The 18321-nt window shown below is 39.7% G+C and overlaps 1 protein-coding gene across 8 annotated transcripts in view; it reads right to left on the bottom strand.

Moving 5' to 3' along the window:
• RAD18 (RAD18 E3 ubiquitin protein ligase) overlaps positions 1-18321 on the bottom strand; it is a 577293-nt gene that overhangs the window by 460989 nt on the left and 97983 nt on the right. For 4 of the 8 annotated variants that reach the window (XR_008845017.1, XM_056524990.1, XM_056524994.1 and 1 more), the window contains exons 1-2: positions 12924-13195; positions 4139-4220 (exon numbers count right to left, since the gene is read on the bottom strand). Coding sequence is in view for 7 of the 8 variants with exons in the window: in XM_056524990.1 (XP_056380965.1) it covers positions 4139-4220; positions 12924-12980 (139 nt within the window). In the remaining variant the exon portion in view is untranslated. Of the gene's footprint in view, positions 1-4138; positions 4221-12923; positions 13196-18321 lie in introns of those variants that run through there. The other 4 variants (XM_056524992.1, XM_056524991.1, XM_056524989.1 and 1 more) reach the window with 3 other exon arrangements.

The raw sequence follows: 18321 nt of genomic DNA, 5'->3' as shown, positions 1-18321 counted from the left end.
GGACCATGTCACACAGAAAAAAATGTAATTAAATAAATGAACTTTTGACATGTTACAAGTGAGTGAAGTCTGAACACCCAAAAGTGTTTTTTTGGGGGGGCTAGATACACTTTAATAAAATGGATTTCGCCCCACCCCACAGCAGCAGCAGCTTCTTCTCTAACATGGGAGAAGGCACTGCAGGAAGAGGCAGGAGCTGCTGGGCAGAGCTACAAGTTCAGCAAACTACCCATACTTTCCCCTTAGGGTAGGAACACACATTGCAGATACACAGCGCATTTTCTGCTGCAGTAAATCTGCAGTGTACCTGCAACGTGTATCCAAGCTTTGTACTGAAGAGGAGCAAATAAGTGATGCAGCATGCCAGTATATGCCCTGGTCCTACACTAGAATGTGTTGGGATTCCTTTTCGAAGACACAGGGTTGATTTCACTGCTCTTGGACAAAGCATAAGTGAAACGCGTTGGAGGGTGAGGTGGGGGAGCCGTTCACACTACTCATACTGCATTGGGATAACTACCTAGCATAGTCTGTAGCATTGGCAGTGACTATTTGATTGCCATGCACTTTTGTTTACTATGATGCAATATTTTAACTATGATGCACTTTACCTATTAATTTGCTGCTAGTGTCTATGATGGTGCAATACTTGATCTTGATGCCATGCACTTTAGTACATTATGGTGCAATATTTTGAATAACATGCACTTTACTCAGTATTAAATATTATTGCCCATTATGATGTAATATTGAGATTTACATGCTCTCTCTAGTTAGGGGATTATAATTCCCAACATTGTATATGCTGTTTTGAGAGGCATTGGCATCATGTACATATGCTGCTGGTATTGCCAGTAACATATCAGAGCATACTTGATTTATGGTATTTGATCATGCATATTTGCTTTGATATGAAACATTTTGGCTGCCATACTGATTTTAATGTCTATTTGTGTAAATGTTTTGATGGGTAATTTTGGGGTGTAATTTTAATTATTTACAATTAAATTTGAACTTGGTATAACATGTTGGTTATTATTTGGTTAAAGGGGTATTCCAGGGAAACACCTTAATCCTTCCAATAATTATCAGCTGCTGAAGTTGAGTTGTTTTTTTCTGTCTGGCAACAGTGCTCTCTGCTGAAATCTCTGCTTGTCTCGGGAACTTCACAATGTAGTAGAGGTTTGCTATGGGGATTTGCTTCTACTCTGGACAGCTCTTAGAAAAGAACAACTCAACTTCAGCAGCTCATAAGTACTGAAAGGATTCAGGCTTGAGCAATCGACCGCCTAGAACATTGATCAATGCAAAGCTATGGCTTTGCAGTGATCAGTGTAAAAGATCAGTGTGTGCAGTGTTATAGCCCCCTATGGGAGCTATAACACTGCAATAAAAAAAAAAGTTAAAAAGCAAAAGAAGTTAATAAAGGTCATGTAACCCCTTCCCTAATAAAAGTTTGAATCACCCCCTTTTCCCATAAAAAAAAGTGTCAATGAAAATTAAAATAAACATATGTGGTATCACCGCTTGCGAAAATGTCCGAATTATAAAAATATATCGTTAATTAAACTGCACGGTCAAGGGCGTATGCGCAAAAAAATTTCAAAGTTCAAAATTGCGTAATTTTTGGTCACTTTTTATATCATGAAAAAATGAATAAAAAGCGATCAAAAAGTCAGATCAATACAAAAATTGTACCGATAAAAACTTCAGATCACAGCGCAAAAAATTTGCTTTCATACCGGCCCATACATGGAAAAATAAAAAAAAGTTATAGGGGTCAGAATATGAGAATTTTTAACGTATAAATTTTCCTGCATGTAGTTATGATTTTTTCCAGAAGTACGACAAAATCAAATCTACATAAGTAGGACCTATAACCGTGTGGACCTATGGAATAATGATAAGGTGTAATTTTTACTGAAAAATGCACTGCGTAGAAACGGAAGCCCCCAAAAGTTACAAAATGGCATTTCTTCAATTTTGTCGCACAATTAATTTTTTTTCTGTTTCGCTGTGGATTTTTTGGTAAAATGACTAATGTCACTGCAAAGTAGAATTGGTGGCGCAAAAAATAAGGCATCATATAGAATTTTATGAGCAAAATTTAAAGCACTATGATTTTTAGAAGGTGATGAGGAAAAAATGAAAATGCTAAAACGGAAAAATGCTGAGTCCTTAAGGGGTTAGTAATTTACAAATCTGTTTAACTTTCTGGAGCCAGTTAATATATAAAAATAATTTTAAAAAAATCCTGGATAACCCCTTTAAAGGGGTACTCCCACACTAGACATCTTATCCCCTATCCAAAGGATAGGGGATAAGATGTCTGATCGCGGGGGTCCCACCGCTGGGGACCCCGCATAATTGCATACGGCACCCGTTTTTTCACCAGAACCGCTGGAGGGTCTGAGTCGCGACTACGGGAACGGAAGTCTGTGACGTCAGGACTCCACCCCCCCATGTGATGTCACGCCCCGCCCTCTCAATGCAAGTCTATGGGAGGGCTGTCATGCCGGCTGTCATGCCCCCTCCCATAGACTTGCATTGAGGGGCGGGGTGTGACGTCACACAGGGGCAGAGTCGTAACACCACAATCTCTCGTCACCGTGGTCGGGTGCCGAAGACTCCAGCGTTTCCGGAAGCGGCAACAGGTAGGTGCTGCAGCCGAGATTCCGGGGGTCCCCTTTGGATAGAGGATAAGATGTCTAGGGGTGAAGTACCCCTTTAACAAGGTCATCTGCAACCTTGTTTTCTGTTAATGGGGTACTCCAGTGCTTAGACATGTTATCCCCTATCCAAAGGATCGGGGATAAGATGCCTGATCGCGAGGGTCTCGCCGCTGGGGACTCCCGTGATCTTGCACGCCGCACCCCTTTTAAAATCAGTCCCTGGAGCGTGTTCGCTCCGGGTCTGATTACTGTCGATCAGCTGGCACGTCCCGTTTCATAGGTTTGCATTGAGGGGAGCGGAGCGTGACATCACACAGGGCGGAGCCTTGACGTCACAACGCTCTGGCCCCGTGATCGACAGTAATCAGACCTAGAGCGAACACACTCCGGGAACTGATTTTAAACGGGGTGTGGCGTGCAAGATCACGGGGTCCCCAGCGGGGGCCTACAATGCAACATTTTTGTTCTACAAAGTCCTTAAAGGGGTACTCCGGCACTTAGACATCTTATCCCCTATCCAAAGGATAGGGGATAAGATGTCTAAGCACCGGAGTACCCCTTTAAGGACTTTGTAGAACTAAAATGTTGCAATGTAGGCCTGACCCTTTGTACAGGTCAAATCATAGCTAAAACACCTAGAAATGTATAACACAATACTGTCATTGGTATTTGACAGCAAATAACTTCAGGCAGTATACTGCTTATAATCCAGCATTATATGGTCTAGAAATTCTGATCTAGCGCCTGTCAGAATGCTGCTGCTACAGAGAGCAATGTATGGTGGGGGCTCAAATAAAGGAACACAGAGCTTTTCTAAAAAAAAAAGAAAAGAAAAAAAAAAAAAAAAAATCACATCTGACAGCAGGTAAAGCTAAACCAGTGTCTGTTTCAAAGGGCAGCGAGTAGAATTTAGATGTGACTGGAGAAAACAACATGAACCTAGTAATGAAAACTACTTGTGTGCAGGGTAAAAGCAGACACCATTCTAACCCTAACCATAATGGCGAATATTATTTCATAACAGAAGCAGTATTGTCAAAATAACATCGCTCTGCTATTTAGTCTATCATATCCTTGAACGGATCAATGCCTGCTGTACATAATTCACAGTAATGGAAATTCCTGGCACGGAGAACAGATTTCATGACAAGCAATCCTGAATTATGTTGCATTCTGAACAATTTTTATCAGTGAAATGATACAGAAGATAATTCAAATAAAATTTGAGTAAGAGCAGAACATTTCAAAGCTGATGGGCGATTGCGACACATCAATGGTGCAAAACAATAGCAGAGGTTAATTTGGTATAGTCGTATTTCATCAAAATAATGTTTATGTGTGTATGTGTACAGTGAAAAGATTTTAGGAAGAAGCGCAGACAGTAGAAGACTGAATTCAGACACAGGTTACAAGTGTACTGGAATCAATCTGCTCCTTTCTCTCGGTTATGTAATCAGGATACTCACAGTTATGTGAACACTGCGGAATCATCATGGCAATGTTAAAGTAGTCAAAGCAAATCCCACAGTGCAGCAAGTCCTCTAGTTCCTGCAAGACAAATGGCAACAGTCAGAAAAAAATGTAAAAAAGAACAGAACTCCAAAATACAAGACATACATTTACCCTAAAAGCTACAAAAATATAAAAAACAGACACTGTTACAACTATACAATAAAATTGACAAAAAACAAGTGCACAAGATTAGGAGCCTTTCTTCAGGATAAAAGCCATATGTTGTAGGATTGTGGTCCTTGTAATTTCCTGTAAGGCAGCAGTTGCTAAAGATAAGAGATGACTCCCGACAAGCACATAAAACTACCAAGAAATTGGCAAAAAGCAAAAGAGTAACAGTAACATTTCTTTAACTTCTTAATAGCTAGAACCAATCAGGTCTGTAAATCAAGTAATGGACAAGTCGTTTTGTAATGGACAAGTAGTAGTAAATAAAGTAATGGACAAGTAGGTTTTCTTTCTCTGTTTAATCACAACATTAACTTTCCACCTGGGCCAATACAAAAGAAGCTGAACTTAACACAAGTTTATTTTATTATTTTTTAGACTAAAATATCTGTAAAAGAAAAAACTATTTAGTTTTTGTTGAGGTTTGGAAAAATGCTGTTTGTTTATCGCAAAAACCGCACCACTTATGTCCACGTGTCTAGTATTGCAGCTCAGCTCCACTGAAATGAATGCGACTGAGATGCTGTACTTAAAGGGGTACTCCGATGGAAAACTTTTTTTTTTTTTTTTTTTTAAATCAACTGGTGCCAGAAAATTAAACATATCTGTAAATTAATTCTATTAAAAAACCTTAATCCTTCCAGCACTTATTAGCTGCTGAATACTACAGAGGATATTGTTTTCTATTTGGAATACAGTGCTCTCTGCTGACATCTCTGTCCATTTTAGGAACTGTCCAGGGCAGCATATGTTTGCTATGGGGATTTTCTCCTACTCTGGACAGTTCCTAAAATGGACAGCAGAGGTCAACAGAGAGCACTGTGCTTGTGATGTCAGCAGAGAGCTCTGTGTTCCAAAAAGAAAAGAATTTCCTATGCAGTATTCAGCAGCTAAAAAGTAATGGAAGGATAAAGATTGTTTAATACAAGCAATTTACAAATCTGTTTAACTGTCTGGCACTAGTTGATTTAAAAAAAAAAAAAAAAAAAAGTTTTCCGGAGTACCCCTTTAACACATGACTTGTGATCCGATCATCCAACACAGTGGCCAAAGGTCCCCTTACCTCCTCCGGCTGTCATCCCGGGGTCTTCTTCTCTGATCTGACATTGAGCAGATCAGAGAAGAAGATATCCGATAATACTGATCAGTGCTATGCCTATACTGTACATACTACTGTTCGGTATATGCAATCGAATGATTGCTATAAATAGTACCCCATGGGGACTATAAAAATGTAAAAAAAATAAAAAAAAAGGAAAGAAAAGTTTAATTTCTTTTTTTTTTTTTAAAAGCCCCTCCCACAATAAAAATGTAAATGGCCCCTTTTTTCCTATTTTATCCCCAAAAAAGCGTAAAAAAAATAAACATATTTGGTCTCACGGCATGCGTAAATGTGAACTATCAAAATATGATGTAAAATATCTCCTATGGTGAATGGCATAAATGTAAAAAAAAAGTTCAAAATTGCTGTTTTTTTTGTCACATTTTATTCCCCAAAAAAAATTAATTAAAAGCAATTAAAAAGTTAAATATATGCAAAAGTGGTACCAATAAAAACTAAAGATCACAATGCAAAAAATGGGTCTTCATTAAGCCCCGTATACGGAAAAATTAGAAAACATACAAATTTTGTTAAAGAAGTTCTAAATTTTTTTTTTAAAGCATTACAATAATAGAAAAGCATGTAACCATGGGTACCATTTTAATCGTATTAAACCACAGAATAATGAAAACATGTCATTTTTACCATACATAATTTACTAAATTGCAATTTTCTTTTCTATTTCCCCACAAAAATAATATTTTTGGGTTGTGCCATACATTTTATGGTAAAATGAGTGATGTCATTACAAAGTACAATTGGTCAACCCAAAAACAAGCCGTCTGTGGATGTAAATATAAAAGTTATAATTTTTAGAAACAGGAGGAAAAAAAAAAAAGTAAAAATAGAATTGGCTTGGTCCTTAAGGGGTTAATCGATAAATTTATCAGCAACAAATCGATTGTGCAATTAATCATTTGTTGCAGCACTAAAGGGGATACATTTTTAGGGGCTGGAATACCTATTTAAACCTGGCCTTACATGTGAATAGAGCTTGAGGTCACATATATTTGTTTTATGTCTGGGCTGGACACAAGCTTTGACATCATTGTGCACTTGTCTACCGCCCCTAAATCGACAGTCCACAGTAAACTGCTTACTAAGATATTTGCTAAACTAAACTGCTCCCTCCTCCCCCACCTGTATCCTCCCATTGTGTATCGTAGATGGCGGTTAGCTGGGGAATGTAGCACAAAATGTATCTAATGAAGAATTGCGTAGACAAAGTTTTAACCAATAAAGTGCTTTTAACACCCAATTCACACAACCCCTTTTGCAGACGTCTCTTTCATCTATATAAACCTTGTACAGTCTCTTCCTGTTTTAATAAAAAGAAAGTATAATGTCAGCTAACAGGTGTCTGGGTGGTCTTTTCTACAGTGTGCACCGCTCTTGATAAACTAATTCGGAAGGGAGAAGATACTCATCTGATACCAGGTCTGGTTGTGATCCATTTCAAAGAAACCGTATAGTGTATGAGGATATAGGTCACAAGTTTGAGCTTGGAGCAGAGGGATAGTCCATATAAGAGCACATGCACACTATCTATATTCAGCTTGGACTTGAAGGGGTATTCCAGGAAAAAAAACGTATTTTTTTTATCTCAACTGGCTCCAGAAAGTTGAACATATTTGTAAATGACTTCTATTAAAAATTGTAATCCTTTCAATAATTATCAGCTGCTGAGGTTGAGTTTGTCTGGCAACAGTGCTCTTTGCTGACATCTCTGCTTGTTTCGGGAACTGCACATAGTAGAAGAGGTTTGATATGGGGATTTGCTGTCACGCCCCCTCCCATAGGCTTGCATTGAGAGGCGTGATGTCACACGCCGCCGGTCCTGGGGTCGCCGGTAATCAGACCAGGAGCGAACACGGGACTGATTTTAACTGGGGAGCTGCGTGCAAGATCACGGTGGTCCCCAGCGGTGGGACCCCCACGATCAGGCATCTTATCCCCTATCCTTTGGATAGGGGATAAGATGTCTAAGCGCTGGAGTACCCCTTTTACGGAAATTCAGGGAGGAAATTCCTTGCTGACTCCATGCCACCTGGAATCAGCTCTTATTTTAAATAGAATTTAAAGCGGTACTCCGCCCCTGGCATCTTATCCCCTATCCAAAGGATAGGGGATAAGATGTTAGATCGCCACGGTCCTGCTGCTGGGGACCCCGGGGATCGCCGCTGCGGCACCCCGTCATCATTACTGCACAGAGCGTGTTCGCTCTGTGCGTAATGACGGGCGATACAGGGGCCGAAGCAGCGTGACGTCATGGCTCCGCCCCTCATGACATCAGGCCCGTACCCTTAATGCAAGTCTATGGCAGGGGGCATGACGACCGCCACGCCCCCTCCCATAGACTTGTATTGACAGGGGCGGGCCGTAACGATGCTCCGGCCCCTGTATCGCCCGTCATTACGTGCAGAGCGATCTCTCTCTGCGCAGTAATGATAGCGGGGTGCTGCAGCAGCGATCCCCGGGGTCCCCAGCAGCAGGACCGCGGCGATCTAACATCTTATCCCCTATCCTTTGGATAGGGGATAAGATGTCTAGGGGCGGAATACCCCTTTAACCACAGAAATAAGCTTTATTCTTTCGGTGGAATCAAATTCTGCATGGGAAGTTCCACTACGTAACTTCTGACACGTGTGAACTGGGCAGCAGAAACCCAGAGCTCAATTAAAGGCTGCTACAAGCAGAATTGGATAGATATGTGTAATGTGCGTGGGTACGTCTACTTTTATATGGGATATATAGATACACATATGCAGCAGATTTGCCCGTTTTCTTCAACAGGTTTAGCCTGACTTCAGATTTAGTTGACTTCAATGGGGTCTGCTGAGGATTTTTAGTCATGGCTAAACCACAGCAGAAAACTCCCAGAAGATTCGTCCGTGTGAACATACCCTTGGGGCTCATTAACACGGCAGAATTTCCTAGTGGAATACAGCTTAAGGGTATGTTCAGACGTGCAGATTTTTGCAGCGTATTTCACTGCGGATCCACCGCTGAAGGACCTCCTATATGCTTCCTTTATATGTGCTTGCTCAGAGCGGCAATATGCCGCTACAAGCAAACACACTGCAATGTGCGAGTCGCCGCGCAGTATACTCGCACATCACGGCAGCTCTCGGCCTAGCTCATTGAGCAGGGGAAGCGGGCGCGATGTGTGCGAGTACACCGCGAATGCACGGCGAATCGCATATCGCAGTGTGTCTGCTTGTAGCGGCATATTGCCGCTCTGAGCAAGCACATATAAAGGAAGCATATAGGAGGTCCTTCAGCTGTGGATCTGCAGTGAAATACGCTGCAAAAATCCACACGTCTGAACATACCCTTAAGCTGTATTCCACTAGGCACATTTAAGGGCACCATACAGAGGTCCTTCAGCTGTGGATCTGCAGCGTAAAATACGCTGTAAATCCGCACGTGTGAATGCACCCCTAAGGGTACGTTCACACGGGCGGATTTATTTTTCGATTTTCCTGCTGTGTATTTGAAAGGGGGGAGGGCTCTTCTGGGCTGTCCGCAACCGATTTTACACGGCGAAATTTACGCTGCGGAAAATCCGCCGCAAGTCCCATTGAAGTCAGTAGGGTCTGTGGCGGATTTTCCACAGTGAAAATTCCACCGCAGAAAATCTGCTGCGGACAGCCGAGAAGAGCCCGCCCACTTTCAAATACGCAGCGGGAAACCCGCCCGTGTGAACGTACCCTAAAAATTCAGCTTAGTGGCTGCTGAATACAGATCTTCTAAAGGATATTCTGCCGTGTATGGACCTTTCTGACCACCGGAAATTCAGACAAAATTTACTGCACATTGGGGGAGATTTATAAAAACCTGTGCAAAGGAAGAGCGATGCTGTTGCCCATTGCAACCAGATTGCTACTTTCTTTTTTTACAGGGGTCTCTAAAAATTAACCCCTTAAGGACTCAGCATTTTTCCATTTTCATTTTTTCCTCGTCACCTTCTAAAAATAACGCTTTCAATTTTGCACCTAAAAATCCATATTATGGCTTATTTTTTGCGCCACCAATTCTACTTTGCAGTGACATTAGTCATTTTACCAAAAAATCCACGGCGAAACAGAAAAAAAAAATTGTGCAACAAAATTGAAGAAAAAATTTCATTTTGGGGGCTTCCGTTTCTACGCAGTGCATTTTTTGGTCACAATTACACCTCATCTTTATTTTGTAGGTCCATACGATTAAAATGATACCCTACTTATATAGGTTTGATTTTGTCGCACTTCTGAAAAAAATCATAACTACATGCAGGAAAATGTATACGTTTAAAATCGTCATCTTCTGACCCCTGTAACTTTTTTTTTACTTATTTTTCTGCGTATGGGGGCTCATTTTTGCGCCGTGTTCTGAAGTTTTTATCGGTACCATTTTTGTGTTGATCAGACTTTTTGATCGCTTTATATTCATTTTTTTATGATATAAAAAGTGACCAAAAATACGCTGTTTTGGACTTTGGAATTTTTTGGCGTGTACACCATTGACCGTGCGGTTTAATTAATGATATAATTTTATAGGTGGGACATTTACGCACGCAGCGATACCACATATGTTAATTTTTATTTACACAGGTTTTTTTTTTTTTTTATGGGAAAAGGGGGGTGATTCAAACTTTTATTAGGGAAGGGGTTAAATGACCGTTGTTTACTTAAATTTTTCACTTTTTTTTTTGCAGTGTTATAGCTCCCATAGGGACCTATAACACTGCACACACTGATCTCTTATGCTGATCCCTGCAAAGCCATAGCTTTGCAGGGATCAGTCAGATAGGGGCTTGATTGCTCAAGCCTGTAGTTCAGGCTTGGAGCAATCAATCGATGATCGGACGCCGCGGAGAGAGGTAAGGAGACCTCTGCCTGTGTCCCAGCTGATCGGAACATCACGATTTTATCGTGATGTCCCGATCAGCCCGACTGAGCTGCCGGGAAGCGCTTACTTTCGTTTTCAGACGCGGCGGTCAACTTTGATCGCCGCGTCTGAAGGGTTAAAAGCACGCGGCACAATGATCGGTGCCGCACGCTGTTAGCCCAGGGTCTCGGCTATCGTTAGCAGCCGGGACCAACCTGGTGTGATGTTTACGCCCTGAGTCCTTAAGAGGTTAAAGAAGCAATCTGATTGGCTGCTATGGGCAACTGTACCACTCTTTCTCTACACATGTTTTAATAAATTCCGTAAAATTCTGCTGTCTTTAACTCTGCATTTCGAGGTCACAGAAAATTCGCCCTAATTCCATCCAAATTCTGCTTAAATTTTGCAAAGCTGCAAAATATCCAATTTGCCTTTCTGTGCGGAGTTGGCGTGGAATATCAGAAATTCTGGCACGTAAAGGCGAAGTCTCATACTAAAAAACTTTGCTGCCGAAGATTGCCCCATAGAGAAATATGGAGGGGGCGGGGGGTCATGACTAGAGATGAGCGAACTTACAGTGATTAAATTCATCACGAACTTCTCGGCTCGGCAGTTGATGACTTTATCCTGCATAAATTAGTTCAGCTTTCAGGTGCTCCGGTGGTCTGGAGACTCTCTCCTAGGACTGTATCCACTTTTTCCAGCCCACCGGAGCACCTGAAAGCTGAATTTATGCAGGTTAACCCCTTAACGACGCAGGACGTATATTTACGTCCTGTGCCGGCTCCCGCGATATGAAGCGGGATCGCGCCGCGATCCCGCAACATATCGCGTCAGTCCCGGCGCTCATCAACGGCCGGGACCCGCGGCTAATACCACACATCGCCGATCGCGGCGATGTGCGGTATTAACCCTTTAGAAGCGGCGGTCAAAGTTGACCGCCGCTTCTAAAGTGAAAGTGACCCGGCTGCTCAGTCGGGCTGTTCGGGACCGCCGCGGTGAAATCGCGGCGTCCCGAACAGCTGGCCGGACACCAGGAGGGCCCTTACCTGCCTCCTCGGTGTCCGATCGGCGAATGACTGCTCCGTGCCTGAGATCCAGGCAGGAGCAGTCAAGCGCCGATAACACTGATCACAGGCGTGTTAATACACGCCTGTGATCAGGATGAGAGATCAGTGTCTGCAGTGTTATAGGTCCCTATGGGACCCATAACACTGCAAAAAAAAAAGTGTTAATAAAGGTCATTTAACCCCTTCCCTAATAAAAGTTGGAATCACCCCCCTTATCCCATGAAAAAAATAAAAGTGTTAAAAAAAAAACATATGTGGTATCGCCACGTACGTAAATGTCCAAACTATAGAAATATATAGTTAATTAAACCGCACAGTCAATGGCGTACGCGCAAAAAAATTCCAAAGTCAAAAAAAGCGCATTTTTTCACTTTTTATACCATTAAAAAAATGAATAAAAAGTGATCAAAAAGTCCGATCAAAACAAAAATCATACTGATAAAAACTTCAGATCACGGCGCAAAAAATTAGCCCTCATACCGCCCTGTATGTGGAAAAATAAAAAAGTTATAGGGGTCAGAAGAGGACATTTTTAAACGTATAAATTTTCCTGCATGTAGTTATGATTTTTTCCAGAAGTGCAACAAAATCCAACCTATATAAGTAGGGTACCCTTTTAACCGAATGGACCTACAGAATAATGATAAGGTGTCATTTTTACCGAAATATGCACTGCGAACAAACGGAAGCCCCCAAAAGTTACAAAATGGCGTTTCTTCTTCGATTTTGTCGCACAATGATTTTTTTTTCCGTTTCGCCGTGCATTGTTGGGTAAAATGACTAATGTCACTGCAAAGTAGAATTGGCGACGCAAAAAATAAACCATAATATGGATTTTTAGGTGGAAAATTTAAAGGGTTATGATTTTTAAAAGGTAAGGAGGAAAAAACTAAAGTGCAAAAACTGAAAAACCCTGAGTCCTTAAGGGGTTAAAGTCAGTAACTGCTGAGCCAAGAAGTTTGTGACGAACTGAATTTACTGTAAGTTTGCTCATCTCTAGTCTAGTATTCTGCGCAGTTTTGATGCACAGGATTTTGTGTTGCAGATTTCAATGTAAACTGAATGACTGAACAAAGCTTGAAAACTGGGCAGGATACTGTATGTGTGAATAGACTCTTAGTTCACATGTGGCAGGCATTTCATCTGAACTATCCTCACTGACATGAAGTGTTGTCACAGAAATCTCTGCCATGTGTGAACATAGCCCTGGACTGTAAAGTTTTCTATTGTGTATCACCATTATCGCATGTAAGATTGCAGTCAGCTCCAGACACACTATGGAAATAGCATTGTACCACAACCATGCGATTTTACTCATACTTTAATAGAAGTGAACAGAACAAGTAGCATACTCATTCTCACTACGGTAATAAACCAAACGTAACTTTGTCTCAATGCAGCTGCACACAGCATCACGTGATATCTACTGCTACATTGTCCCAGTATGATCCGTATATGTAACACCACTGTACGCGCCCCCTCATAGACGACAGTCCCGCCCGCCGCCGGTAATGGTCGCTCGCTTTTCACCTGGAGAGGACTGCGCGTCTGGCCCGTGGGGGCCCCGTCTGTGGTAGTTGCTGCCATAGTGCCAGAAAAAGTACCCTGCGAAGCCTCCGAATTTCCCGGGAACGTCTAGCCACGCCCCTTCCGCGTAGAGGCGTCTGGGAGGTTCATTCAGTCAACTGGTAAAAGCAGCTGCAGAGTGGAGCTCCAGGCTACACAGGAAACATGTGACCTCCACCTCATTTTCTCCACCTCCCTTTCCTACGCTAAACTCCGCCCGTTACTGTCATATGATCATCATCAATAAATATGAAATCATCGCAGGTCCTGCACATCCAGCATCTATTAGATACAGCGCGTACACTGCTGTTGGGCGTGTGTAGAGATCTCCGCTCCTCAGTGTATGAACCCAGTTGTAAGGTTTTTTACATGGGAGGTTTTGTTACAGTGTGTTTTCAGTATATGATCCCAGGTTATTATATGAGGAGGTTTTGTTACAGTGTGTTATTAGTATATGATCCCAGGTTATTATATGAAGAGGTTTTGTTACAGTGTGTTATCAGTATATGGTCCCAGGTTATTATATGAGTAGGTTTTGTTACAGTGTGTTATCAGTATATGATCCCAGGTTATTATATGAAGAGGTTTTGTTACAGTGTGTTATCAGTATATGGTCCCAGGTTATTATATGAAGAGGTTTTGTTACAGTGTGTTATTAGTATATGGTCCCAGGTTATTATATGAATAGGTTTTTGTTACAGTGTGTTATTAGTATATGATCCCAGGTTATTATATGAAGAGGTTTTGTTACAGTGTGTTATCAGTATATGGTCCCAGGTTATTATATGAAGAGGATGTTGTTACAGTGTGTTATTAGTATATGATCCCAGGTTAATTTATGAAGAGGTTTTGTTACAGTGTGTTATCAGTATATGGTCCCAGGTTATTATATGAGTAGGTTTTGTTACAGTGTGTTATCAGTATATGGTCCCAGGTTATTATATGAAGAGGTTTTGTTACAGTGTGTTATCAGTATATGGTCCCAGGTTATTATATGAGGAGGTTTTGTTACAGTGTGTTATTAGTATATGATCCCAGGTTATTATATGAAGAGGTTTTGTTACAGTGTGTTATCAGTATATGGTCCCAGGTTATTATATGAAGAGGTTTTGTTACAGTGTGTTATTAGTATATGGTCCCAGGTTATTATATGAATAGGTTTTTGTTACAGTGTGTTATTAGTATATGGTCCCAGGTTATTATATGAGAAGGTTGTTGTTACAGTGTGTTATCAGTATATGGTCCCAGGTTATTCTATGAAGAGGTTTTGTTACAGTGTGTTATCAGTATATGGTCCCAGGTTATTATATGAAGAGGTTTTGTTACAGTGTGTTATCAGTATATGATCCCAGGTTATTATATGAGGAGGTTTTGTTACAGTGTGTTATTATTATATGGTCCCAGGTTATTATATGAAGAGGTTTTGTTACAGTGTGTTATTAGTATATGGTCCCAGGTTATTATATGAATAGGTTTTTGTTACAGTGTGTTATTAGTATATGGTCCCAGGTTATTATATGAGAAGGTTGTTGTTACAGTGTGTTATCAGTATATGGTCCCAGGTTATTATATGAAGAGGTTTTGTTACAGTGTGTTATCAGTATATGGTCCCAGGTTATTATATGAAGAGGTTTTGTTACAGTGTGTTATTAGTATATGGTCCCAGGTTATTATATGAAGAGGTTTTGTTACAGTGTGTTATTAGTATATGGTCCCAGGTTATTATATGAAGAGGTTTTTGTTACAGTGTGTTATCAGTATATGATCCCAGGTTATTATATGAGGAGGTTGTTGTTACAGTGTGTTATCAGTATATGGTCCCAGGTTATTATATGAAGAGGTTTTGTTACAGTGTGTTATCAGTATATGGTCCCAGGTTATTATATGAGAAGGTTGTTGTTACAGTGTGTTATCAGTATATGGTCCCAGGTTATTATATGAAGAGGTTTTGTTACAGTGTGTTATTAGTATATGGTCCCAGGTTATTATATGAAGAGGTTTTGTTACAGTGTGTTATCAGTATATGGTCCCAGGTTATTATATGAAGAGGTTTTGTTACAGTGTGTTATCAGTATATGGTCCCAGGTTATTATATGAAGAGGTTTTGTTACAGTGTGTTATTAGTATATGGTCCCAGGTTATTATATGAGGAGGTTGTTGTTACAGTGTGTTATCAGTATATGATCCCAGGTTATTATATGAGGAGGTTTTGTTACAGTGTGTTATTAGTATATGGTCCCAGGTTATTATATGAAGAGGTTTTGTTACAGTGTGTTATTAGTATATGATCCCAGGTTATTATATGAAGAGGTTTTGTTACAGTGTGTTATCAGTATATGATCCCAGGTTATTATATGAAGAGGTTTTGTTACAGTGTGTTATCAGTATATGGTCCCAGGTTATTATATGAAGAGGTTTTGTTACAGTGTGTTATTAGTATATGGTCCCAGGTTATTATATGAATAGGTTTTTGTTACAGTGTGTTATTAGTATATGATCCCAGGTTAATTTATGAAGAGGTTTTGTTACAGTGTGTTATCAGTATATGGTCCCAGGTTATTATATGAAGAGGATGTTGTTACAGTGTGTTATTAGTATATGATCCCAGGTTAATTTATGAAGAGGTTTTGTTACAGTGTGTTATCAGTATATGGTCCCAGGTTATTATATGAGTAGGTTTTGTTACAGTGTGTTATCAGTATATGGTCCCAGGTTATTATATGAAGAGGTTTTGTTACAGTGTGTTATCAGTATATGGTCCCAGGTTATTATATGAGGAGGTTTTGTTACAGTGTGTTATTAGTATATGATCCCAGGTTATTATATGAAGAGGTTTTGTTACAGTGTGTTATTAGTATATGGTCCCAGGTTATTATATGAATAGGTTTTTGTTACAGTGTGTTATTAGTATATGGTCCCAGGTTATTATATGAGAAGGTTGTTGTTACAGTGTGTTATCAGTATATGGTCCCAGGTTATTATATGAAGAGGTTTTGTTACAGTGTGTTATCAGTATATGGTCCCAGGTTATTATATGAAGAGGTTTTGTTACAGTGTGTTATCAGTATATGATCCCAGGTTATTATATGAGGAGGTTTTGTTACAGTGTGTTATTATTATATGGTCCCAGGTTATTATATGAAGAGGTTTTGTTACAGTGTGTTATTAGTATATGGTCCCAGGTTATTATATGAATAGGTTTTTGTTACAGTGTGTTATTAGTATATGGTCCCAGGTTATTATATGAGAAGGTTGTTGTTACAGTGTGTTATCAGTATATGGTCCCAGGTTATTATATGAAGAGGTTTTGTTACAGTGTGTTATCAGTATATGGTCCCAGGTTATTATATGAAGAGGTTTTGTTACAGTGTGTTATTAGTATATGGTCCCAGGTTATTATATGAAGAGGTTTTGTTACAGTGTGTTATTAGTATATGGTCCCAGGTTATTATATGAAGAGGTTTTTGTTACAGTGTGTTATCAGTATATGATCCCAGGTTATTATATGAGGAGGTTGTTGTTACAGTGTGTTATCAGTATATGGTCCCAGGTTATTATATGAAGAGGTTTTGTTACAGTGTGTTATCAGTATATGGTCCCAGGTTATTATATGAGAAGGTTGTTGTTACAGTGTGTTATCAGTATATGGTCCCAGGTTATTATATGAAGAGGTTTTGTTACAGTGTGTTATTAGTATATGGTCCCAGGTTATTATATGAAGAGGTTTTGTTACAGTGTGTTATCAGTATATGGTCCCAGGTTATTATATGAAGAGGTTTTGTTACAGTGTGTTATCAGTATATGGTCCCAGGTTATTATATGAAGAGGTTTTGTTACAGTGTGTTATCAGTATATGGTCCCAGGTTATTATATGAAGAGGTTTTGTTACAGTGTGTTATCAGTATATGGTCCCAGGTTATTATATGAAGAGGTTTTGTTACAGTGTGTTATTAGTATATGGTCCCAGGTTATTATATGAGGAGGTTTTGTTACAGTGTGTTATCAGTATATGGTCCCAGGTTATTATATGAAGAGGTTTTGTTACAGTGTGTTATCAGTATATGGTCCCAGGTTATTATATGAAGAGGTTTTGTTACAGTGTGTTATTAGTATATGGTCCCAGGTTATTATATGAGGAGGTTGTTGTTACAGTGTGTTATCAGTATATGATCCCAGGTTATTATATGAGGAGGTTTTGTTACAGTGTGTTATTAGTATATGGTCCCAGGTTATTATATGAAGAGGTTTTGTTACAGTGTGTTATTAGTATATGGTCCCAGGTTATTATATGAATAGGTTTTTGTTACAGTGTGTTATTAGTATATGGTCCCAGGTTATTATATGAGAAGGTTGTTGTTACAGTGTGTTATCAGTATATGGTCCCAGGTTATTATATGAAGAGGTTTTGTTACAGTGTGTTATCAGTATATGGTCCCAGGTTATTATATGAAGAGGTTTTGTTACAGTGTGTTATTAGTATATGGTCCCAGGTTATTATATAAAGAGGTTTTTGTTACAGTGTGTTATCAGTATATGATCCCAGGTTATTATATGAGGAGGTTGTTGTTACAGTGTGTTATCAGTATATGGTCCCAGGTTATTATATGAAGAGGATTTGTTACAGTGTGTTATCAGTATATGGTCCCAGGTTATTATATGAGAAGGTTGTTGTTACAGTGTGTTATCAGTATATGATCCCAGGTTATTATATGAGGAGGTTTTGTTACAGTGTGTTATCAGTATATGGTCCCAGGTTATTATATGAAGAGGTTTTGTTACAGTGTGTTATTAGTATATGGTCCCAGGTTATTATATGAATAGGTTTTTGTTACAGTGTGTTATTAGTATATGATCCCAGGTTATTATATGAGAAGGTTGTTGTTACAGTGTGTTATCAGTATATGATCCCAGGTTAATTTATGAAGAGGTTTTGTTACAGTGTGTTATCAGTATATGGTCCCAGGTTATTATATGAGTAGGTTTTGTTACAGTGTGTTATCAGTATATGGTCCCAGGTTATTATATGAAGAGGTTTTGTTACAGTGTGTTATCAGTATATGGTCCCAGGTTATTATATGAAGAGGTTTTGTTACAGTGTGTTATCAGTATATGATCCCAGGTTATTATATGAGGAGGTTTTGTTACAGTGTGTTATTAGTATATGGTCCCAGGTTATTATATGAATAGGTTTTTGTTACAGTGTGTTATTAGTATATGGTCCCAGGTTATTATATGAATAGGTTTTTGTTACAGTGTGTTATTAGTATATGGTCCCAGGTTATTATATGAGAAGGTTGTTGTTACAGTGTGTTATCAGTATATGGTCCCAGGTTATTATATGAAGAGGTTTTGTTACAGTGTG

This window comes from Hyla sarda, chromosome 6 (genome assembly GCF_029499605.1).
Source record: "Hyla sarda isolate aHylSar1 chromosome 6, aHylSar1.hap1, whole genome shotgun sequence".
Classification (NCBI taxonomy): Eukaryota; Metazoa; Chordata; class Amphibia; order Anura; family Hylidae; genus Hyla; species Hyla sarda.
This window is presented reverse-complemented; position numbering and strand designations above follow the sequence as displayed.